Source organism: Aulonocara stuartgranti (genome assembly GCF_965226115.1).
Source record: "Aulonocara stuartgranti genome assembly, chromosome: 16".
In the NCBI taxonomy this organism is placed as follows: domain Eukaryota; kingdom Metazoa; phylum Chordata; class Actinopteri; order Cichliformes; family Cichlidae; genus Aulonocara; species Aulonocara stuartgranti.
Window position 1 is genome coordinate 16,785,270 of NC_138952.1, and position 24,275 is coordinate 16,809,544.

The following is a 24,275-nucleotide window of genomic DNA, read 5'->3' on the forward strand; positions in this document are numbered from 1 at the left end:
CCCTTATTCACAAACAGTCACCACAGCAGGTAACTCTGCGTGTTTAACCTCATAGATTTTTTTTTAACGATTGCCCCTCCTTGACTCTTTCTATCTTCTGCTGGATCAAACAGGGATCTTTCACTTATTAGGTGAATGTGTTAACCTCTACACTATGAAGTCAGAAAAACTGCAGGCAGGCTGGCTTCACCATTTGTTGTGTTGATGGTTTTGTCACAGAGATGTGGCCCTTTAGTCTGTTTTGGCCACGGCCACATCTATCTATCTATCTATCTATCTATCTATCTATCTATCTATCTATCTATCTATCTATCTATCTATCTATCTATCTATCTATCTATCTATCTATCTATCTATCTATCTATCTATCTATCTATCTATCTATCTATCTATCTATCTATCTATCTATCTATCTATTTTAATTCTTACTGCATGTTTTTTTTTTTTACATTATTTTTTACATTTACATGCTTAGACAGTTTGGCCAATATGCAAGTATATACTGGATGCAGCTCAGGTGTTAGTGGGTTGCTTACTATTGATCTACAGGATGATGACAATAAGGGGTGCAGCATATATCAAAAGGTCCAAAGTACAACAGCTACACACAGCAAAGTGACACAGGGTGCCAGACGTGTTTACACAGTAATATCCTCTGCTTGCTTGTAGAAGCCACCTGTGTCCCTCAAGTCAAATGGTTCTTGGGTGACTCACCTTTTCCAAACAGCAAACAGCATCCATGAGTCACCCTATCATTCATTTGACACTTTTACATTGAAATTCAGTGGATGATAGACATCTAAGTTTATCCAAACTGCTTGATTATTTAACAGTTTGGAAAAGATTGGTGAATACGAAAAGCAGTTGTGTCATTTCCTGAACTAAGCTCACAGACAAATTACATCTCACTCATCAATACGCTCATTATTTGACATCTCAGGTTGGATTACTGGTCATTAGGTTGATCATTGTTTGCATTGTACAAATTGTAACAAGCTTGTTTCTCACTTGCACGTCAAACTGGCACTTTCTGCTTTTTTCTCTGTTCTTTCTGTTTTTTTCATCTAGGTCAGTTTTCAAACAGACACTGGCTTTGAAAGTCAGGCTCCCACACATCTCGCTCTTTCTCGCAGTCTCTCTTTCTCTTGCCTTGTCCTGATTATGATAATGCAGGGTAGAAAAACAGAATACATTGAAAGCGGCTGCACTGCTGAACATAGGGTCTTATCAAGGAGTACATACAATTATAGAGGCATAATGTGAGGTTAAAGGTTTCCAGGGAATACACGATGAAAAGTCTTTTTTTTCCCCGCAAGCTGTTACTTAGTGTATTGTAAAACTATAGAGCAGTACATTTTCAAAAAACAAAAGCACAAAGGTTGTTTCCATCTTTGAATTATTGATAATGTTTGGTTTCACTTTTTTTCAAAAGCCGGACCTTGTTTCAAAGGTGATGTAAGCTGCAGTTTATCCACCCACCAGTTACATCAGAGGCTCTGGACTGAGTGTAACAAAAGTGAGACAGGCACAGAACAGAGAGGTAAAAATTCAGTGCAGGGATTAGTGCAATAACAAATGATATTCAGTTTGAACGTGCCATTAAAAATGGAGTCAAAACTGGGTCAGGCTTTTCAATTTAAATAAAAGAACAAAAGAAATTTTTACTCTAAGGTCTGTGCAACTTTGGAAATAAAGCCTTTCTTATTGCTGCAATGCAACTCATGAATGCAGCAGCCGTGCACACTGGGAAATTGACAGTTATTGTTTGAGAGGAACGAAATTATTGGTTCAACAAAAATCTGACTGTAGAATAAAAACAAATTGTTCTAAATGAGACAGATGCGAGAGATAATCTCAAACTAAATTTGGTGTGCTTTTATTAAAGAGTACATATTCTGTTAATTGCTATATTTTTATTCCTGGACTCAGTTAAAATAGGTTTGCATGATCCACAGCTTAAAATAACCCATGCAAGAGTCTTGAGACTTTCTTTTAATTTTTAAGGTGCTCTTGAGCAATAGTTGTCCAACATCCAAACAAGAGCTTTCGAGAAACCTGGAAAACTATTCCCAAAGACTACTTAATTACAAGAAAGAATTTGTCAGAGATTTTGAGGCTGTATTGAAGAATAAATGTGGTCATACCAAATATTGACTTTCAAGTTTGTTAAATAGAATAGTACAGTGTTAGAATTTAATGGTGTCTTCTGCAGACTTCATGTTTCAGAGTTCAAAGTAAACTTTACTTAAAAAAAGGTTCAGTTGCTTTGAATGATGCAGGCTCTGCAGCTCTGCAGTTAGCTTTTCATGTAGATTTTTAGTTAACTGTACATCACGCTGTTCTTTGTATTTCTCCAGACCAGCAGAGCGCTCGGGGGCAGATGTTGACATAATCCTGGCACGGCTGAAAAATGTGAAGGCCTTTGAGAGATTCCACCCCAGTTTGCTGCAGCAGATATGCCTGTGCGGATTTTACGAGTGCTTGGAAAAAGGCATCACCAGTAGGTGAAAATGCGAGCTCTGAAACTAATCTGAGGACAAGACGGTGCATCTATTTTTATCTTCTTTTCTCAAACTGTTCCCCCCCCCCAGTATTTCGACAAGGAGATATTGGCACGTGCTGGTATGCTGTTCTCTCAGGTTCGCTGGATGTAAAGGTGTCCGAGACATCAAGTTATCAGGTATAATTTCACGAGCATTACATAAAGCCCCAGATTAAAATGAAGGCTGATGAAGTAATTGATAATTAAAAGAAATCGCTCTCTTCTTTCATACGTATCACACAAGATCACACTCATCTTAATCAATCTTAGCTTCACACACTAATGCTCCAAATTTGCACCCAAAGCTGAATTACTCTTTCTGTGAAGATCTCGGTAACTTTGTAAGCAAAGCTCCACCTGAAATTCATCAGACTTGAAAAATAAAAGTTAGATGAGGGAATATTACTGACCATTTGTTAACAGTGGAACTTTGCACACCTTAGCCTATTTGTCTGGGTGCTTACTGGAGTGATATGTTTGTATCTTGTTGAGTGTATGGAGTGCTCAGGAGTTCTTTAACCTTCGAGAGTTGTGCGATCGGCATAAATTCATTTGCTAAGAATATTACATTTGAACTTCACAGCATTCTCATCTAGTTGAAAGTTTTTAATCCCAATGAAGGAATGATCTAAGAGGAATGTGTGTGATGTTGGTGTGTCTCATGTAGGATGCTGTTACTATATGCACACTGGGGACGGGAACGGCCTTTGGGGAGTCAATCCTGGATAACACTCCCCGACATGCTACCATCATTACACGGGAATTCAGTGAGCTCCTACGCATCGAGCAGAGGGAGTTTAGGTCTCTGTGGGAGGTATGTGCCTCGTTTTGCTCCGTCTATACTTGTTGCAGAGTACAGAAATTATCTGGGTCATTACGATTTGTGGCACATCTCAGATATCAAAGTCTCAAAGTAAGATTTGAAAATGCTATGGAATAAATGTGTCCATAGGAACTAACTTCTCTCATTTTAGTGATAAACAGAAAATTCAGACCGCTTTTGATCATTTGAAGACAAAGCAGCGCCTTATCAGCTGAGTGGGTAGCTCAAAGGCAGCACATGCTGGTTTCCAGTTATCATTTAATTTGTGAGTAACTGAGGGGGCTGCTTAAAGTCAGAGAACAGCCACCTGTCCTAGCTTGTTCTTGTTGCAGCTGAAATGTTAAATCTGAAAACTGTGACGAATTGAGCTGAGCGCTCTCCAGAGCGTAGGTGGTGTACACCACCTGTGGATCAGCGAAGGTTGGGTTATGAATTTATTGTTGGGCCTCTGGAGGAAAAAATCTGTCCAATTCTTTTACTGTAACCTTCTGCTAGTGCTCCGTCTGATTTTGACTTATGAGTGGTTGGTTTATCCCTTTTGACCACTAGATGGAAGTGTAGCTCTGAGGAGAAACTCTCTCTCCAGCCTTGTGTTTTCACTCACACTAGCATCATTTCAGCAGTCATTCAGTGTAAGTATAAAACTGGGCAGTAACATTCAGTATAAAACGTTTAAATACTGTAAATTAAAGACAAACATAATGTTCATGGACCGCTTCAGTCAGAAATATCTCACTCGTCTTTCTGTCTCCTGCTACTGTGAGCCGGTGGGTGCCATGCTGTGTAGAAGTTCCTCTCGTCACTCACCTCCCCCTCAGCTGGGCTGGGTTCCTGAGAGAGAGACAGCCCATTTCCTTTGGGACCAAAGGGCATCAGCAGGTTAAGTTATAGGCTGTGTCTGTTCCAGCACACTGACCATCAGAAGCTGTGTGTGGCTGGATACTTTAATTTGGCTGTGTGTATGCTCACGCGGAAGTTCAACGGGGATACACATTTCACCTCTGCCCCCGGGCGACCTCTTCAGTTCGGTTCGTCTCAAATTAGATTTTCGAGCTTCTGTATCTGGTGTCCAGATTGTCTTATCTCACTCTTGGATCTTTCTGGTCTTGTTTGTTACTTAATATAAAGACTCACTGCAAAGTGATGGTGAAGATGCTGTTTGGCGCATGAAGATAAACAGATACTATTTTTTCGAGGCTTCTGATTTTTTTAAATTAATGAGTGTCTATATTTGGAAAGAGTTTCCCACAGCACCAGTTTCAAACTCAGGTTTAAGTTCAAGGTTTGTGAAGGGCGTCACACCCACGATAGATACATTCCTTAGATAATGGCACTGAAATGCTTTCTGCTCAACCTTGGTCCTCTTTGTTGCTTGTTTGACGGTCCATTCTTGTATTTTCTAACTAATAATATTACAGTATAAGTGTTTAAATCTAACTTTAAGACTTGGGCTTGTAAGTATTATTTTGCAGCATCACAGGTACAGCTGTTAAAAGGCAAGGATCTTACCAGGCACTTTTCTGAGTTCTCCAGTGCTCATTATGGTTTTAATGTGGTAAGTTTGCATATGTAATTTTGAGGCTTTTTAAAATTTTCTCAAGGTAATTGGTATTTTTGTGTAGGAAAAAAAGGATAATGGGTAGTTTAAAGTTGAAGCTCTCTAAATGAGATATGTCCTACGCTGAGATGTCTCCCGTCCTTGCAGTGTTTCTTGTACAGAACTTCATCTAAAAAAACAGAAAAGTGATTTACAGCATTAGCATCAATACATGGATCTTCTATTGTTAGATGTGCTGAGTTAGCCAGCCTGTATCTGAGCAGCACTGCGGTCAAAATTCACACAATCGAGACAGATGATCATTTCTGTATTTTGCAGTTTGTTGGTCATACAAACAGTTCGCCTGAATGTTCTTCCAGGCATATGTGCTTATTTTTTTCCTCCTAGTTTTACTGCAGTGCTGAACGATTGTTTAAGGTGTATCTTGTTACTGGTGGCATCAGACATCAGACTGTGTGAGCCACTTCTGATGTGCTGTGGTGACTCTAAGTTTCCTGCGTGTCTTGATGGTTGCTTTTGCAGATAAAGCTCAGCTGCTTCACAGGGTCTTAATTTAAGCTGAATTGCATTCTGTGGTGCATGATGAATGTTAAGCTGCATGAGGTCAGTGTTCTTACTGCTTCCAGCCCCTGAAAGATTGGGTGAAAAGAAGAATACAGCTTGATTACAGCTAATGTGAGGAGATGGGAAAAGAGTGATGCTAAAGGAAATATATTACCTGCTCCGGTCTGAGCCAAAGGAAGCATTTAAACAAAGCTACACGCCTCCTCCTTCACCACCTCCTCCTCCACCACCTCCTCCTCCCTACAACACAGAACTGTCCCCTTGCCTTTAGCCAAGCAGTCTTAGAAAATTTTGCAAGAGTGAGAACAACACTAGCTTTATTTATGATTATACTCGTGAATAATTTAGTGTATTTTTTCTGTAGGTGTTTCAACCTTCTGTTTGGAATAATACAGTAAATAAAAGAATTACAGAGAGGTGACAAATTGGATAAACGTAACATAGTAAATGCATTTGGGAAAATACTTTGACGTGCCTGAGCACGTTGATTCTTCAAGTCTCCGGAAGTCACTTGGAGTTATAAAGTACACTCACCATTCACCATTTTCCCATTAGAAGTGCCTCAATTCTTTGTGGAATAGATTCAACAGGGTGCTGGAAACATTCTTCAGAGACTGTGGTCCATATTGATATGATAGCATCACAAGGTTACACCACCTTTGTTGCCTTCAAATCTATTACATGACATGTTATCCTGCCTAAAAACCACTTATATAAGGCATGATGGATCCATGCTTTCATGTTGTTTACACCAAATCTTTACCCTGCCACCCACTGCATCAGAACTCGACACAGTGTGCCAATTTTGGCTTCAGTTGTCTGTTTACAGCTGACAGGTGTGGCACCTGGTATGGTCTTCTGCTGCTGTGGCCCATCTGCTTCCGTGTTTCATGTGTTGATTATTCAGGGATGCTCCTCTGTATACCTTGGTTGTAATGATTGGTTGTTTGTATTACTGTTGTCTTCGTCTCAGCTTGAAGCAGTCTGGCCATTCTTCTCTAACATCTGATATCAACAAGAGTTCTCCTAGAGAACTGCTGCTCAGTCACTGGATATTTTCTCTCTTTCAGACCATTCTCTGTAAATCTTAGAGATTGTTGTGAAGAAAAATCCCAGGAGATCAGCAGTTTGTGAAACTCTCAGACCAAGTCGTCTAGGACCAACAACTGTGACACATTTAGTGTCACTTGACCCACCTTTTGCCCCCATCCTTGACCATGTCTACATTCGCAAATCTAATGAGTCGCCTCCAAATTTGAAAGTCGCAGTAAGGAGCAGTTGAGCAGATATACCTAATAAAGTGGCTGGTAAATATATATTATCTCAATTGGTGTTTTGATGATGGTTGTCTTGTGAAATGGTCTTTCAGATGATGATAAATTACGTCAACATCTGGTCCACAGGGGGTCAAAGGTTCAGGTTTTGTCCTTTCATTTTCACCATTTTCACCAGTTCATATAAATAAAGGTTTTCTACACTAATGTTAACAAGACACTTTGCTCCATATTTGTTCCTTAAAATGTTGTATGTCTTGGTGTATGACATCTATGCATATTAAAGCCTGAGCGCCCATGCGTGCAATTTTAATATTTATGTTCTTATGCTGAATCGTCCGAGCACCGAGAGCGCCTTTCATGTAGCTCGGCACGTGACAGAAGCTGTCCGTGTGCTTGTTTGTTTAACATAGCAGACATGAGCCAAGCTCAGCATACACAGGGAGGCTGACTGAAGCATAGACGGCCTGGTCATCAGCTTACTCTTTACTTTGTTTCCTGCTTCCGATGGCCACTGTGATTGAAACAACACAATTGTAATTTGTGCTTGTTGGGTGGCAAGGCGGCTGTATTACAATCACATCAGCCTGGGGGCCGCCTGGACGGGAGGCTTTGTTATCTTCTATCAGATCTGACAAAGGGAGTTTTATAGGCATGTGCACACTCAACATATAGTATATTGAGTAAAATGGAATTACAGATGCTTATATGTGTAGTGTTTTCATCCTTAGGGCAGGTCTGTTGGTCGCTGAGCCCAGCAGGGAGGTTGGTATGTCAGTATCATCAGTCTATAGAAGCAACCCGGTGTGCAACCCGTGGAAAAAAGTGATGAATAGGAAGTGGCAGGGATGCAACATGCCCTCTAGAGTCTGAGGACTGGGTAAGGGGGAGGTTGGAAAAATCAGGCCACATATATCCTCTGATAGGAGCGGTCGGTGGATACGTGCAACGAAAGGGCAGGAAGATTGTATCAACATAGTATAATTGCCTTATCTCCGCCCAGAGTTGTTACATCATCGTAAGCCTGCAACATGAATTTCTGTAAAATAAAACAGCACCTGTGAAGCTGCAGCTGCCCTTGCTGATCTTTGTAATCCTATTCAGCTAGACTAGAAGAATTGCTCCGTGGATAGCAATGTGGCTGACTGACTCATCACAGTCATTGTGTCAAGAGGATGAACCCTGTTGACTTTGTTGACACACGTTTATTTTTTATTTTTTTTACGGCAAACCAGATTTTACAACCAACTATGATAACACTGCCAGCATGGCTGCTTATTTTTCTTAATTCACAAAAACAGAGCCAAATTGCAAGGCAGAGTAATGCAACCAGCGTCCCCGACCTCAGTTAAGCTTGCAAGTTAAGGCACATAGTCCTACAGGTCAAATTTGTGACACGAGAGGAAAATAAGGAAAATGGGATATCTTCTTCTTCCACTGTCTTTATCAGCTACAAAAGATAATTTATGCTATTGCCTGTTCAGTACAAGCCTGTATTAATTCAAATTCAAGATTGTTAAATCAAAATATGATTTGATTTGCAAAATTCTCTTGAAGTTGTTGCAGAATCTAGGCCCCTTATTGTTCTCTCGGCTGGATGTGACAGGCTGTCAGATTTGACAGTGACACACTCACCTACACCTGTGTGATCAGTGTGTGTTTCAGCACCTTCTCTCATTAGTAATCCCATTTTCTTCTCTGTCTTAGATCAATAGCTGTAGAAACTGAATAACTATTTAAATTTGTAGGTATTTTCATATTGTCTTATGTTGAGAAATTAGAATGTAAATGACAAAATACTTAATAAATAAGTAAAATGACTCTCGGTTGTTTTTGATGGATTAAGAGAGATAAGACATGTGATGTGACTAATTAATAATTAAAATATTTTTAAAATAAATAAACATCCATTAGATGACACTTGGTGTAGTATTTTGCTTTCTGGCTTCTTTTACTTTCTACTTTTTCACTTTGCTGATGATATATTCTTTGTATACACTCCCTGGCCATGTCATTAGTTATACCTTGCTTCATTAGTTAATGGGGACTCTCTTTTAACATGCTTTAAATATTTGTAGCATAGATTCATCAACGTGCTGGAAACATTCTTCAGAGATTTTGATCTATATTGGTATCATAGCATTACACAGTTGCTACAGATTTGTCTTTTCCACAATTTGAATACAGTTAACTCTATGTCATGTTTGCGTCAATCAATCAGGTATGATTTAGGCTCAAAATGTGCCCTAAAGAATATAAGGCAGGATGGATCTGTGCTTCGATGTTGTTCATGACAAATTCTGACCACACCCTACAGGAGACATCCCAGATTGGGACCTTCTAAAAATGCGATTTAAACTTCAGCAGGTCATCTTAATCGTGTTGTTGAGTTGCTGCCATGTGGTTGACTGATCAGATATTTGTGTTAACAAATAATTGAACAGGTGTATCTAATGAAGTGGCCAGTGAGCATATAGGTTAAACACTTAATAGTGTGAATAATCACCTCCAGGAATCCAATATGGCTGTCTTGTGGCTCTGATAAGTAACAAAGTCAGAGATAAGATTCAGATTTTCTCTGTTCTTGAAAGGGACATTGATATGAATTTAAATCTTTATGTATCTCTACTACCGCAAATATGAAGCTAGTATTGGGTTATTTTGATAAGTTACACCGGGAAATACGCAAAACAACATTTTTTTTCCTTTTCGAAAAAACACAACACAACTGATTGGTTCAGTGTCTGTGCTGCACAGTTTTTATGTACTTCTTCAGCCTTTTATAAGACACACATAAGTTCTGGAAATGCAATAAAAACAACTCATTAACTGTCAACTCACACATTTTTAATGTCATATGTCAGACAACCATAAAAAGGCAAAATACAAAAATGAGCAGTGTTTTAACTCTGTTTTAACTGCAAAAAGCTGTTGTTTTATGAGACAGCACAGCTGTACTGAGTCATATTCTGTTTAAAGATTGGCACAATTTTTCAGTGGAAAATTAAAGTGCACTAAACTGGAAACACTGAACTGTTTTATATTACTTATTGGGTGTAGCTCAGCAGCCTATGCTACTCATTCAGCATGTACTACCTATGTATTTTTAATTAAAGTTTTTCTTTATATTGTATTCATAGCTTCTTGGTATTCTAAAGTATTTTTCAACCATTTCCCTGTTTAATTTCTTAATATTGATTGAAGTATATTGAAGTATATACTTCAATATATACTGGCAGATGTCAAACACCTGACAAACTAGAAGCAGGGTGGTACTTTTCCAAGTATAACACATAATGTGCAAAGCCACAAGACTTTTTCTGTCTGCAGACGAAAACATCCAAACATCCAAATATCAGTTTTTAGACTTTACTTGAAATAAAAATCAAACCACAATTCAGCTTTGATTGGCACATCTGCAGTTCATTGCAGTCAGTTTTATCTTCCTGAACATTAGTCTTCGCATCCTGTCTGTGATTGGCTTTTGCTCTTGCTTTATGAAGGTGGCCATGCTGAAAATGAGCAGGATTGTGTGAATAGATAAGCTTGAGCTTGTGACAGAGAGAGGGAGAGAGAGGGAGAGATTGAGCATGCTCTCCCGTGTGCTCGGTGACTGGAGTTGAGTAATCACCTAGCAACTGCTGCTCAGAAGAAGTCAGCAGCTGACTGGCACACTGCTGAGCTCTCCGGCTGAGACGGTCTGCTCGCACTGCTCTGAGAGCAGTTTGAGGGCGTTGCTGGATCCTGCTGGACCATGCTGACTGTGACCTGCGACAGACTGCTTGATACCCTGGAAATCTTAAAATCAGACATACATGCTTGGAGTGTTTGCCAACATCTGGATTAAGAGAGCGTGGTGAAGCTTTCAGTAGCAGGCTGCATGGGACTCTGGTAGCATCTTTAGGTAACATTTGCAAAGCTTTCCAGCGATAAAAAATTGATTTGTTGCATTTGAAACAAAATGTAGAAATGAAAAATGCTTCATAGAAATTTATCTTTCTAGTTGCAGGATAGTTACCTTGTAATTACCGGGGCAAATTTAGATATATGAGGATAACCTGAATGTTCAGTTTAAAAGCTTAAATTTACTTTTTTCAGTCCTACCTCATGGTTTGAATTTAGTTTGGAAGAAAATCTATAACTGTAGAAATGAAGCTCTTTTCCCTAAATGGTTTCCCTTTAACTCAAAGCATCCCTATAAATATTCAGAATAACTGCTGAATACTTTCAGAACAGTTTGCACTACGTTTGCTTATGTAATCTCTCGTGAATCATTCAAAATACAGGCGTGCATTCATGCACGGTGATGCTCACAATGCAGTAACGTACTCAAGCGTGAAAGACCGTGAAGGAACTTGAACTGAGACTGCACTGAGATGACCCGGTTAATAGCTTCACTGATCTGCTGTTATGACATAGATAATATAAAACATATATGTCATCTCTTTAAAGTACACCACCTTTGTGCATTAGATGCTTATTTTGCAATTTTCAAATCACGGTGACAGTTTTTTTAGTTGTTTAATGCATATGGAAAAACATAAAATGACATATCATAAGAGAACAGGGTTAAGAGATGTATAAGAGCACATCCAGACTTATTCATTTGATCTTTCAAACGCCACTATACTTACACGCTCCTAGCTAACGTGACGCTTACAGCATTACGTGGCTCGTCTGTCAGTTTGAACCGTGTTTTTGGATGTTTGTGACCTTTTCTGGTTGAATCCTTCCTAACAAATTAAGATGAGCAAATGGAAATCTAAATTTTGGCTCTTTAAAAAAAAGTCAGATGTGCACTAATGACTGTCAGTGTTTGTTACTGCACAACAAGCAATCACCAAGGGTGATATTAGATATTACACTTACACAAAATAACAAAAAAATAAAAGTAGTGATCCTCTCTGAGAGATTATGATGCAAAATTAATTAAAAAATCTTGACTTCACTATTGTTAATCTGTGGTATTGCTCAGAAGTGCAAGATTACCTTTTCTGTTGAAATCTGCTCACTTTTAGTCTCTATAGAGTGAATGTGGACAAACATTACATTTGAACCTTTTGTTTTCAGAAATTTCAGGAACATAGTTTTTTTATTATTTATAATTCTTTGAACTTCATCCTTTGTTCTGGGTTCAGCTTTGAAGATGCTACTTCAAATGAGTAAATTCATATTTTTAAAGCATGTTTATACCTCATTTCTATACTTCAGGTTGAAAAGGGGACCTTTTTAAGCTGCTCTTTGAGTTGAACTTTTTAGATCTATTATCTATAGTTCTGCTTTTACTCCGAGCATTCGACTCCAACGATGAGCTTTTTCTCATTGCAATTGTTTGAAATATTTATGAAATATAGAGTTTTTGCACAAAGGTAAAAACCAAACTTAACAGTAAGTGAAATGTAATTGTAAAAACGAATAGAAAAAAATGGATGAAAACAATATTCCCATGTTGAATTTACACCACAGTGTCCTATTTCACCATGTTTGATGTCCAAAACTGTAAATAATTGTAAATAATAATTTCATGATGTGTTGGTCTGCTCTATTATCAGTTTAAACAGCATCATTCTTAGTTTTGAAGTATTTGTAAAATTACTGATCTGCTTTAAGCAAAAGTTCATGAATTTAGTCATGGAAATAAAACAGTCATTCATTTGGATAAAGGGTTGAATCAAAAACTGTGGGCTGACTAATCCATTGTGCTTGCTGACTTAATGACAAACTGTGAAGGATAATTTGATTTGCATATCTTATTTGGTCTTTCTAATTGATGCTTTGCACATTATGCTGTCAGAATCAGCTCAAGTACAAGTGTGGATGTTATTTTCCAAACTGCTTGTGAGTCCTAATACGGACTCTGTGTTAAAAACTTGAACCAGTACATTCTCCCTTCCTAAAGATACTTTCACACAACCATCATCAGGGTTCACAGAAAATGGACTTAAAAGAGAAAACATCCAGTGAGCAGCTATTCTCTGGGTTAAAATAGCTTGGTGATGTCACAGGTCAAAGGCGAATTGATAAAATGCTTACAGCTGTTATAACACTTGCCAGCAACACTTGTTACAACCAACGTATGCAGAACATCATCTCTGAAAGCAGAACACATTGAAAATTAGAAAATTAGAAAAAACATTACTGCTACAACATTTGGATAGTTTGATCACAATTTGTTGTAAACAACATGAAAGGTGGTTCATGTTCACTTTGTGGTGTAATTGCTGTGAATAGTGTAGTGCTGTATGCGCCCCTGAGTGCCAATCAAGCATCTTTTTTTTTTCAATGCAATTCAGTTTTATTTATACAGCACCAAATCACAACAGTTGCATCAATGCACTTTATATTGTAAAGTAGACCCTACAATAATACATACAGAGAAAAACCAAAGAATGTCTTTCCCACTGTGAGCAAGCACTTTGGCAACAGTGGGAAGGAAAAACTCAATTTTAACAAGAAGAAATTTCCAACAACGGATGTATCGCCAGATATGTTATTTATTTGTTTATTTATTTATTTATTTTTGCCTGTCCTGTTTGGCTCTTTTGCCATCAGAATTATTGTCTAAAGGCAAAGAAAAATGTCCAACAGATTTACTTTACCAACCCAGCCTTGCCGTATTGGTCTATTTGAGTCGCCTTTTATTGTTTATTTTATTTTAACCTGCTAAATACGGGACAGACTTGACTGGGGAAAAGAAAGAGAGGAATCAATCAAGCATCATTTAAAGGTCAAAGCCTACCTGAGTATTGTTAGTGTCCATGTTGTCATGGTTGAAAGATTTCTGGATCCAAGTTACCTACCAAAGTTAAGGACTTTAATTATAATAAATGATCAAAAAGGCTGAATCAAAGTTGGCTCTAAATTCAGTCTTAGGAATAAGGTAATGTCTGAGAGGCACAGTTAGACTGGGCAGGTATGGCTGAGTAGGGCTACTGCGAGTTTGGTGAGTTTGATGAGTCTGGCAGACCACAGAGCAGCAGATGCTGTTGCTATTTTATTGAGAAATAAATATTTGAATTAGCATTTCAGAGGAGCAATCCCGGCACATTTAGACATCTTAATAAACGAGCCTCATAAAATGTCAGAAATGACTTTTGCGCCAAATCTACTTATCAAAGTAATTGTAGTATAGCTGCAGTTTGAACCAGTCTAGCTGATCTGCGAGCTGATTTGATGCTCTAATAATCTTCTAATCTGGATGAAAGCAATAAAGGCCAGTGAGTGAATAATCAGACTGATTCATTTCAGTTAAGCAGCAGTTTGACATTTCAGGAAGTACGCCTCGACAAGATTGTTGCCTCTCTAATGTCTGGCTTATAAATGCTAATTTTCTCCAGAAGATACCGACTAGATTGTTTTATGTTGTGTTTTTATACATTAAAAATATAACTGTCTAACTATTTGTTTAACTTGTTACAAAGAAATAAGAAATGTCCGTTTTGAATGTTCCCTTTGCAGTATGGTAAACGAATCTGCATGAAGCTTTACTATTTCTTAAAAGAGCGTAAACATGAGAGTATGGATTTTTAGAAGCAAAACCACAACTAACTGTTATTACTATTTGATGCATTTATAAAAAAGAAAAAAAATACATTTATTAAATAAAAGAAAATGATATACATTTTGAACTAATTTTCTCATCCGAGACTTTTATGAAAAAACGAATATGTTTTTTTTTTCATTTAATATACCATCAAACCAGAAGAAACTGAGTGAAGAATGATGATAAAAAATGACATCCGAGTGAGAAACTTCTTTTTTAATGACTTAAAAGATTTTATTATTACATGCCTGATGTTTTAAAATAAAACAAAGACAGTTTTTATACAGGCAAAAGGTTAGACAGTCCTGAAAACATGGCAGGTTACAGTGAGCTGGTATTAAAACAATTCCCTGCAGAAAATATCGTGTTGTGTATCACAAGAGTCAAAGACGTCATTACGAATAAAATAGAAACTGATTGCTTTTTACACACCTGACAGTGGTCCTAATCCCCCTCGAAAACAACGCTCCCATCCCATCTGCTGCATTCAGTCCCTCAGGGAGCATGGCTTTACTGGCTCAGAGGGATTGAGTTCATTTGTTCATGCGTGCCTCAGTTTAATCCTAAATCCTTTAATTGTCAGCCAAGATTGATAGAATTGCCGGACTCTGACTGAATCACTGCTTTTGCATTGATTAATTTAAAATTAAATATCTTGTTTTGCATGTTCACAGCAGGCACATTATCAAAATCGGAGCTTGGAGAGCTTATATCTTTTAGTATCTTGGTGAGCAACAAGTCAAGTTACAACCTGAGGCCACTGAGGTATATCTAAAAGGCTTGAGGGAAAAGGTTGTGTGCCACTGAGGGCTTGCTTAAGTGATTAACTGTTTTCAGAGTGCAGAATTGAGTTTAAAGCATGACCTCTGAGTACGCTGCCATCAGAGGAACAAAGGGCTCTAGAGTTCTTGCCTTCATTCAGTCTCCACTGACCAGAAAATAGGATGGTGGGGAAAATTGGTCTGGCACTAAGTGGTCCTCAATCAGTTTTTTATTGACCTATTACGCAGTGGCTGCAGCACATAATCAGTTTTTGTTTGTCTTTCACCCCATATTAATCTTGAGTTGTCAATCTACTTGGCAAATTCCTATTAAGAAAATATAATTTTAACAATCAGCTGTGTTGGAGTGATGTATTTATGTATGCAGATCTCGTTATTTGATTGACAAAGTTTAAAATACGATAACAAATGCACACTCACTCAATGCTTTATTATTTGTACCTTTTTAGTACCAGTTCAACCCAATTCTGTCTTCAGATATGCTTTAGTTTTTTGTGGAACAACAAAGAAACATTCCTCAGAGATTTTCAGATATGCAGATTCTTCAGCTGCATGTCCATGATGAGAATCTACCACATCCCAAAGGTGCTCTATTGAAGCTCCGCTGACTATGGAGGTGACTCGCATACAGTGAAATCATTGTCATATTCAAAAATAAAGCCTGAGTTAATCTGAATTTTGTGGCACATTAACCTGGTGCTAGCAGCCATCAGAAGGTATACACTGTGTATGGACCTGGTGTGGTCTTCTGCTGTACTTTCAGAGATGTTCTTCTGCATACATTGCATGTTAAAAATGGTTATTTGAATTACTGCTGCCTTCCTATCAGTTCAAAGCAGAACTGTTGCTCACTGAATCTTTTCTCTTTTTAGACTATTATCTTTAAAGTCTAGAGGTGGTTGTGTGGGAAAATCCCATCAGATCAGCAGTTTCTGGAGTTTCAGCCCGTCTTCCGACAACAATCACGGCATGTGCAAAGTTCCTTAAATCCCCTTTCTTCCCCAAATGCTCAGATCGTACTTTAGCCGGTCACCTTGACCATGTCTACATGCCTAAATGCATCAAGCTACTGCTGTGTGACTGGCTAAGTGTACGTTATTAAAAGGTAGTTGTCTGTACCATCTAACTATACTTTACTTCCAAAGCTGGCTGAACACAATTTGTACAGTAATATGCTGCTAGGAAAACAGTGTTAGTTTAAAAATCACAGAAATAATTTGGAATTAAATGGTATTCTATGCATCTTTTTAGTGTTTTTTATTCCTGAATTTGAAAAAAAACCCTGTCTCGCTGGTTACTGTTGGAGTGTCCTATTAGTGCTCCAGTGTCATAAACATTGCATTTGTAAGTGCACGGGTGCAGTATGATGTTCATTATGTAATATCTGTGCTGCCTCAGGACACAATTATGGTACGAGGGAAGTATACTTGTATTGTCTTGCTGTGCTTGTTCTGTGGCTCTCTGCAGTTGGAACAGCATTAATGGACATGTACTTAGTGGCAAAAAGAAATATGCAACATACAAGAGGTATTTGTATGTGGTTTTCCCCTATTTTTAATAATTATGCACTGAACCGTTCTTACATTTGCATGTTAGGACTAATAAGAATGAAATATCATCAGACACCCGAAACCCTCATTGACTTTTTATTTTTTCCACACAGCCTAGAGACAAGTGATGACAGTGGGGGTGATTTCTATTCCTCTTGTCCTGCCTTTGTTAGACAACACATTAATGAGAGGCAGAGATGGGAAATGCTGGAAAAGAGGGAGCTAAAGAACATGGAAAGACATTTAAGAAGTATAGATTTTTGAGTCCTAGAGTGATTCCTGAGACACATTTAAGTATTTTTCCAGTTATTGTGATCTTTTTGCTGCCATAGATCATCAGCCACCTTGATGAGTCAGAAGCAGCTAAATAAAGGCCATCGAGAGTATATTTTAATTTCAGTTTTGGTGTAATAATGATGGATTGACTCCACCTGTATGCATTTATTTGATTCCTATTGATACATATTATATATATATTATACAATTTACTTTACATTAAACATTATTTTATTTACAAGTGTAACTGGTATTTGCTTTTATTTTTATAGAAATATCATCACTGTATGGCTGGACTACTCGCCCCACGCTATGGTGTCATGGAAAGCGGTTGTAACGCAGACAGTAAGTGACCTCGTTTGGACCTAACAACTATATATTTCATTCCTAACTTTGTCAGTTATTATTAGCAGTTACGCCATCATAATCAACAAATGCCTCAAAATCACAGCCTGTCCTGTGATTTTGAAGCGTTCACTGAACATTGCATAAAATGTCATGCTAACATTCAACTGTAAAATGTCGCAGTGCTGATGCTCCGACACGTTTAAACACAGTAGCTTGTACAGATGGTTATAGTCTTAAAAGCTTGTGGATTTGTTTTACTTTCAGCAGCTTTTATGTCACAAATGATAAAACATTTTTGTGGCCGACGGTGTAGAGAGACAGGAAATTTAGAGAAAGGGCGCCTCCGTTTCACTAAATGAAATGGAGCAGGAGTACAGGCAGAAAAAAAGTACTCACTGCTGATGTGCTTCCTAATTGCTCGGCTGTCATGCCGTCCTCAAGTTGATTCAGTTTACTTCAGTGTTAGTATGTTGATTGTCTTCAGAGTTTATCAAGATGAAGAAGAAATTCTTCATTTTACAGTAAATGGCTCCTCTGACTTTATAAATGTTTTTACAAACAACCAATTTTTCTGCTCCTACGAATAAAAAGGATCTTTTATTGTATTTCTTTCTGACTAAATCCATTACTGTTGGAACCTCTGGCATTGTGTCGAGGCTGATACTATTATTTCTGCTTTTCTGTTGCAACCTAACTTGATATTGACTTTGCTCTGCTCAAACAGAGCACTTAACTTGCTTCAAAGTCACGTATCATAAAAATGATGAACGGCAGTCCATAAATCCATAGTCTGCTGGTTTACCAACACTGGGGTCACTGTCTATTGTTATGCATTTTTAATGATGATGGACATATTTGAAAGAAAATGCTTTTTAAAGATTTTCTTGTAAAGAACTCCCAGCCTCAAACTTACAGTCCCTAAAGCTAAGATTTTATTAACTACTGTAGCTTTTAAAAGTGGATGTGCCTTTTTGGTTGCTGCATGCTTTGCTGCAGCAATATAAGAGCTGGGGTTTGAGTATTTTTGCAGCATAGAGTTGAGTACTGAGGGGTTTTACAGCCTGAACTCGATGCACGGATGCAGAAAGACATAAGTCACACAAGCACCGGCGGCTCGAGGCTGAAGCACTCTCCTGTGCAGAGGCTCAGCCGCTTTGTTACTGTCACAGCAAATCAAATGAATTAAACATGTTTTAAACTGTTTTCTTACAGTGCGCTTTTAAATCACTTTGTTATTAACAGGTCAGCATTGTTTCCTTCACTCCAGTCATGCACTCCACCTAAGCATGCATTTGTTTGGCCACTACAATGGAAAATATTTCTGCTCAGAAACAGCATTTTTCTTTCCTGGCAAATGACTAACACTTGGTTTAACTTTCACTTTACTCTACATTCCTGGTTGAATGAACGGACTGATATCACAGCTTTGCAAACAGAATGATGGGCAGATGTGTTAACTTCTGTAAACATGCACAAATTCTATACAAACACATAACATGAAAAATATAATTCATACTAAAACCGTGCAAGGCTGGTACATGTCTTTAATGTTAGCATGAAATGCAATGACCCTCTCTGCTGCTGAAGGTTTCAATAAAATGCAGAAATCCTCCGGGCTGAACCACGTATACAGTAGGTTATATAAGATCTTTGTGCTTTCAGTGTTTTTCACTCTTTTTTGCACTTGTGGTGAGGAGAACTTTGGGGAAATTTATTTTTTTAAGGATTAATATTAAACAGAAACCATGATGTCAACTGTAAAAGCAACTATGTATGGAGTTTTTTCACAAAATGTTAGGATGTAAACATTTTTCCATCCTGTACTAAAAGTGAGTACTTTTATTTTTATTTTTGACAGTTGTTTGCACGCTGGCAGTAGAGCAGATAAAATGTAGAAAGAAATGAAACAACGCGATACAATTTTAGGCATGTAGATATTTTCAAGACATCTTTGAACGTGGTTTGGTTGTTGGTTCTTGACAGGCTGGTTGGAGTATTTCAGAACACAACTTACAGTATTGGTTTACAGAGAATGGTCAGAAGAAGAGCGGGAGTTCTCTTCGTAAATATGCCTTGTTGAAGCCAAAGGTCAGAGAAACATGGCCAGACTACTTCAAGCTGATTTAAAGGCAAGAGTAACTCAATTAACCATGTGTTACAACCAAGGTTTGCAGAAGAGCAACTCTGCATATGTAACACATTGAACACAGAAGCAGATGGGCTGCAGCGGCAGAAGACCACAGTGGTGCCACTCCTGTCAGCTGAGAACAGGAAACTGAAGCTACAGTTTGCACAGTGTCACCAAAACTGGAAAAACACCAAAGATGTCCAGCTGAGAAATCTGCAGCAACTATGTGATGTTATCGTGTCAATGTGAGCCAAAATCAGCACCTTGTTGAATGTATGCCATGAGTAATGAAGGCACTTCTGAAGTCAGGGTGGTCCAACAAAAAGAAATAGTATGAAGAAAGTGTAGTAATGCAGGCCAACATAGTCTGACATTCAAACCACTGACAGTTGTTCTACAGAGTCTATGGAGGAACCTAATTATTCAGCATAAAAAAAATGACCATTGAACAGTCTAAGGAGCTTGGAAAGAAAAGCTTCCGAGAAGCTTCTCGGATGAGAGGAGGTGGAGGTGACTGAGAACCTTCACACCACCACTGAATATTCAGGATGCAATTTTTAATTAAAAAATTCTAACAGAACATGTACAGTATATGCAACTTTTTTGTTTTCAAGGATTAGTTGATTTTTGTTATAGTAAATTTGAGTCCCTTGTAAAGCTTCTTGTGTGTGTGTTTTACTTATAACTTTAGCGGACATCTCAGTGATTATAAAGTCTTTTTTTCTCTGCAGCTTTGCAGGATCTTTACAGATCCTTCATGACTAACATACATCCTCTGTTTTTCCCCACCAGGACTGCCTGACAAAGAGAACATAAGCAACAACTCGTTTGTTGTCTCCAAACCTCTGAATAAGGTAATTCCTCTGTCTCTATTTAGGATGAAACCTTTTCATTTTATGAGGCCGCAAGAGCATCCTGTACTGTTGCTCACCTCCTCAGTGGGGCACAGAAATAAGTGTGGAATGTGAAGTTTGTTTAAAGTTGCTCTAAATATAAACACAGTACTGGATTTCTCGTCTCCATCCAGAACAGTTCCTGTCCCCTCTCCTGCTGTCATTTCCTGACCACTGAGTTGATAACGCTGCACTACAGCAGATTTATGGAGCTACATGCGTTGTTCACTTATGGAGTTTAGCCACATCACAATCGCTCTCTTACACAAAAAGAGAAACTGAAAGTGTGCATTCTTGTTATGTAACCGACAAAGACAGAATTAATTTACTATAACATATATAAATAAGCCCAGTTTCTTTGGCAACTGAGTGGTCTAATGTCTTGTAAATAAATGATGAGGCTTTAAAGCTTTCACATAAATGCATGACTTGCACTGCTCTCTGAAGCATTCAGAATGCATTTTAAATGTCAAAGTCCTGCAGCCCACCCCATGGCCATCCTCAGCTGGAAAAATCAAAAACAACAACAACAACAACAACAAAAAAGCACTCCCAGACTGTAATTCACAGTATCTGTGTCCCATTAAAGCAACTGAATGCATCAGTCAAGACTCTGCTAACGGAACGGTATGGAAAGTAAATAAAAAGTAAATAAAAATCAAATTTGAATGCAATAAAATCATAATGTCAGCTGTGAGTCATGCAGTAACAGCGAGGATGAGATCCTGTGGCCCCACAGTGAGAGGAAAAACATCAGACCGGACTTGTCTCTCTGACACATTGTTTCTTCCCCGATGTATTTTATCGCAAATTACTGGACTGTTTTGTTCTTTGGCGAACCTTCAGTTTTACCCACTTTGTGAGATTCAGTGTAATGCCATCAGTAGATCCTGAGTTTCAGTGTCATGCATGAGGCATTTTATTTCACCTCCTCTCATTTTTTTTTTTTTATGTTTCACTTTATTTTGCAGAAGTCATTCATTCAAAGTCCAGCCAAACCCCACCCTAAATGCTTTTCTCAGGTAGTAAACACAATCACTGCACTCAGTCAGACTCCACAGTGTGCTGAGATTTAACTAAAATTCTACCGTGCAGGTCCCCTCCGAGAAGATCCTCCGTGCAGGGCAGATTCTCCGGAATGCCATCCTCTCCAGGGCGCCTCACATGATCAGAGACAGGAAGTACCATTTGAAGACGTACAGGTTAGTTCAATAAGGAGAGATCATTAGACAGAGATGAACATGATTTATTGATGCAGAGAATTTAGATAGAGGTATTTGGTGGTTAGACTTCAACAGAAGCCCAGCGGTGATAGGGAATAGAGCAGGACCCCCCCGGGTTTAGACGCTGGTGGTGGAGATGATTTAAGATTTAAAGTAGACGTTGTGAATTAGCCTGAAGAAGGCTGGGAGAAAGATGATTGGACTAGACCAGTGATGTCACAAACAGCTTGATGGCATGGGAAAGTGGAAGTGATGTGAAGCTTAGATTTAGCTGGCAACACCTGGGAACAGAAAGATGTGAGACCCCTTATTGAACTTATGCATAAGCTTCATTTGGCACCCCTTTGTTTTTAATGGAAACACTCAAGCAAAGTGTATTCATTAATTTTTTTCTATTTTTATCACTCTCTAAAAGCAAAGAAAGCAGTTGAAGAACATTAAGGATTTATGCCAGTATCCAACATCAAAAGCTGGGATGTGTGGGATGAACTTTGGCCAGTGTCACATGGTTTAGTATGGTGTTTTGCCTGAGTAGAGCTGACAGCTATTGGACTGAGGAGCTTCACCAGGTAATGTCCAGAAGAGATCAGGGTTGTTGTGCAGGTGTGAAAACACTTCATGGTAAAATCTCGAAACTCTAATCTGCATTGTAACCAGAGGGGCACAGATGAAAACCCAGCCAGTGGGTGGCCATCGGTTCTCTTCCGGTACTCGAGCTTCCTCCCACAGTCCCACAGTTATTTTGGTGATTCTAAATAGCCCATAGGTGGGAGAGTGAGTGTGAATAGTTGTTTTTCTCTCTGTGTTAGCCCCGTGATAGACTGCCAACCTGCCTCTCCCCTCAGTAACAGCTAGGATAGGCTCCACTACATGTTCTGGAGCTTATTTTGGACTGACAGGTGCAAAAAGGGCAGTAAACACACTTTTTGCTTCTACTGCTTTAGAGTAAATGGCAGCCAGGTAGATTTATCTGGTGAGAGCTAAAAGGTGAGTAAATATCATTAGTGGATTCAAAGAAATGATAATGTTGAACTGTGTTTGCCTGATGTGTAAATGTAAAGGTTCACCACGTCTTAGTGTTGCATTTATAGTTTGTTGTCAATCATCAGTTATATTTATTTTAAGAAATCTTCATAATTTTGTTTGTTATGAAGACATTAAATGTATTCACATAATATTCAATTTTATTTACCACATCTATCAGTACAAGCTGTAGACAGCGGCTGAATATAAAAGCTCTTTTATAGCAAAGCCCTGTTTGCACTTCAAGAGAATAAAATATAACAGCAGAAAATCATGAAAAAGGAAATCAGTTCATAAAACACAGAACAAACAGAAAATCAAAGTGATCTTTCGTACCTGCTCAGCCATGTAGGAGCTCATATAGGCATTTGTCTTTCCTAGGCGGTGTTGTGTGGGGACAGAACTGGTTGACTGGCAATTGCAGCAGAGCTCATGTGTCCACTCTCGCGTTCAGGCTGTAGGCATGTGGCAGGTGCTGCTGGAAGAAGGTGTTCTCAACCACGGTGAGGCTCTGCGTGATGTGTGTCTGCACGTGTGCAGCGCGCGACCCAGTGATTTGAAATTGAATGCCCGCTGTCTGCGCTGTGTTTCTGTGATGCAGTGGACCAGGAGCTGAGCTTCCAGGACAAGTACCTTTTTTACCGCTTTCTGGACGATGAACAGGAGGATGCCAGTTTCCCCACTGAAGACGAAAGAAGGGAGAGCCAAGAGGAGCTACAGGATACCTTGCTGCTTCTCTCGCAGATCGGGCCTGATGCCCATCTGAGGATGATCCTGAGGAAACCGTAAGAATCTGAAGCAGAAATCAGTAAAGGAATAAAAAGGGTGATTGTTTCATGACTTCTTTCATCCTCTGTCTTTTAGTCCATCTGAAAGGACAGCAGATGATTTGGAGATCATTTATGAGGAGTTGCTTCATATTAAGGCCTTGTCACACCTCTCCACCACTGTGAGTACAGTTTACCTGCATTATGTGACCATATTATTCCTTCTCTTAATGCACAGATTGAAATTGCATCTTTCTCCTGGTGAAAAACATCATATCTGGCTCATTAGGCCTTTTGGTCCCATTTGAGTGGTGAGAGTGAAGAAAAATGATGCAAAGATGAAAACTTGCGTATTAAACACTCATTCACTGATCCTGTCCAAGAACACTTTGACATACACGCTGGATAAGCAAGGCATTAAGTATGTACTGCATAGCTTCAGGGGATTATTCTACAACTAAAATCATCCGTTTGTCTTGCTGCTCGGATTCAGCCAAACCAAAAAACAAGATATGTGATGTGGGACTGCTGTGCGTTTCACTCACATTCAGTTTTAAAGAAATCTTTCAAACACCTGTGCTGCATTGAATAGCTGGAATATTAAGCTTTGCACACATACAGCATGCCTTTACTTTTATTTTGGCTGCTTTCTCTTAATGTTGATCCTCCTGATCTTCCTCTGCAGGTGAAGAGAGAGCTGGCCGGAGTGCTGATCTTTGAGTCCCATGCAAAGGCAGGAACAGTATGTAAGTAATCTGATAAAAATAGTAATGTGTAATAGATGCATTGTTAATGCTGATTAATGATTGAATTTGCTCAGCACACAATCAGTATTAATTCAACAAAGACAGCCTATATGAAATCAAATCTTCTCTCCCTTAGTGTTCAATCAGGGTGAGGAGGGCACATCCTGGTACATCATTTTAAAGGGCTCAGTCAATGTTGTCATCTATGGAAAAGTAGGTATTTTCCTCTTGTGAA

The 24,275-nt window shown here is 38.7% G+C and overlaps 1 protein-coding gene across 7 annotated transcripts in view; it reads left to right on the plus strand.

Moving 5' to 3' along the window:
• rapgef4a (Rap guanine nucleotide exchange factor 4a) overlaps positions 1-24,275 on the plus strand; it is a 36,618-nt gene that overhangs the window by 1,418 nt on the left and 10,925 nt on the right. Inside the window, exons 2-13 of one of the 7 annotated variants that reach the window (XM_082508669.1) lie at positions 2,358-2,500; positions 2,592-2,680; positions 3,210-3,356; positions 17,185-17,257; positions 20,181-20,242; positions 21,253-21,303; positions 21,377-21,483; positions 22,909-23,030; positions 23,129-23,312; positions 23,392-23,476; positions 23,980-24,040; positions 24,177-24,253. In XM_082508669.1, coding sequence (XP_082364795.1) covers positions 2,358-2,500; positions 2,592-2,680; positions 3,210-3,356; positions 17,185-17,257; positions 20,181-20,242; positions 21,253-21,303; positions 21,377-21,483; positions 22,909-23,030; positions 23,129-23,312; positions 23,392-23,476; positions 23,980-24,040; positions 24,177-24,253 — 1,201 coding nt within the window. Of the gene's footprint in view, positions 1-2,357; positions 2,501-2,591; positions 2,681-3,209; positions 3,357-3,918; positions 4,245-4,267; positions 4,394-10,407; positions 10,666-15,958; positions 16,054-17,184; positions 17,258-20,180; positions 20,243-21,252; positions 21,304-21,376; positions 21,484-22,908; positions 23,031-23,128; positions 23,313-23,391; positions 23,477-23,979; positions 24,041-24,176; positions 24,254-24,275 lie in introns of those variants that run through there. The other 6 variants (XM_082508670.1, XM_082508673.1, XM_082508671.1 and 3 more) reach the window with 6 other exon arrangements.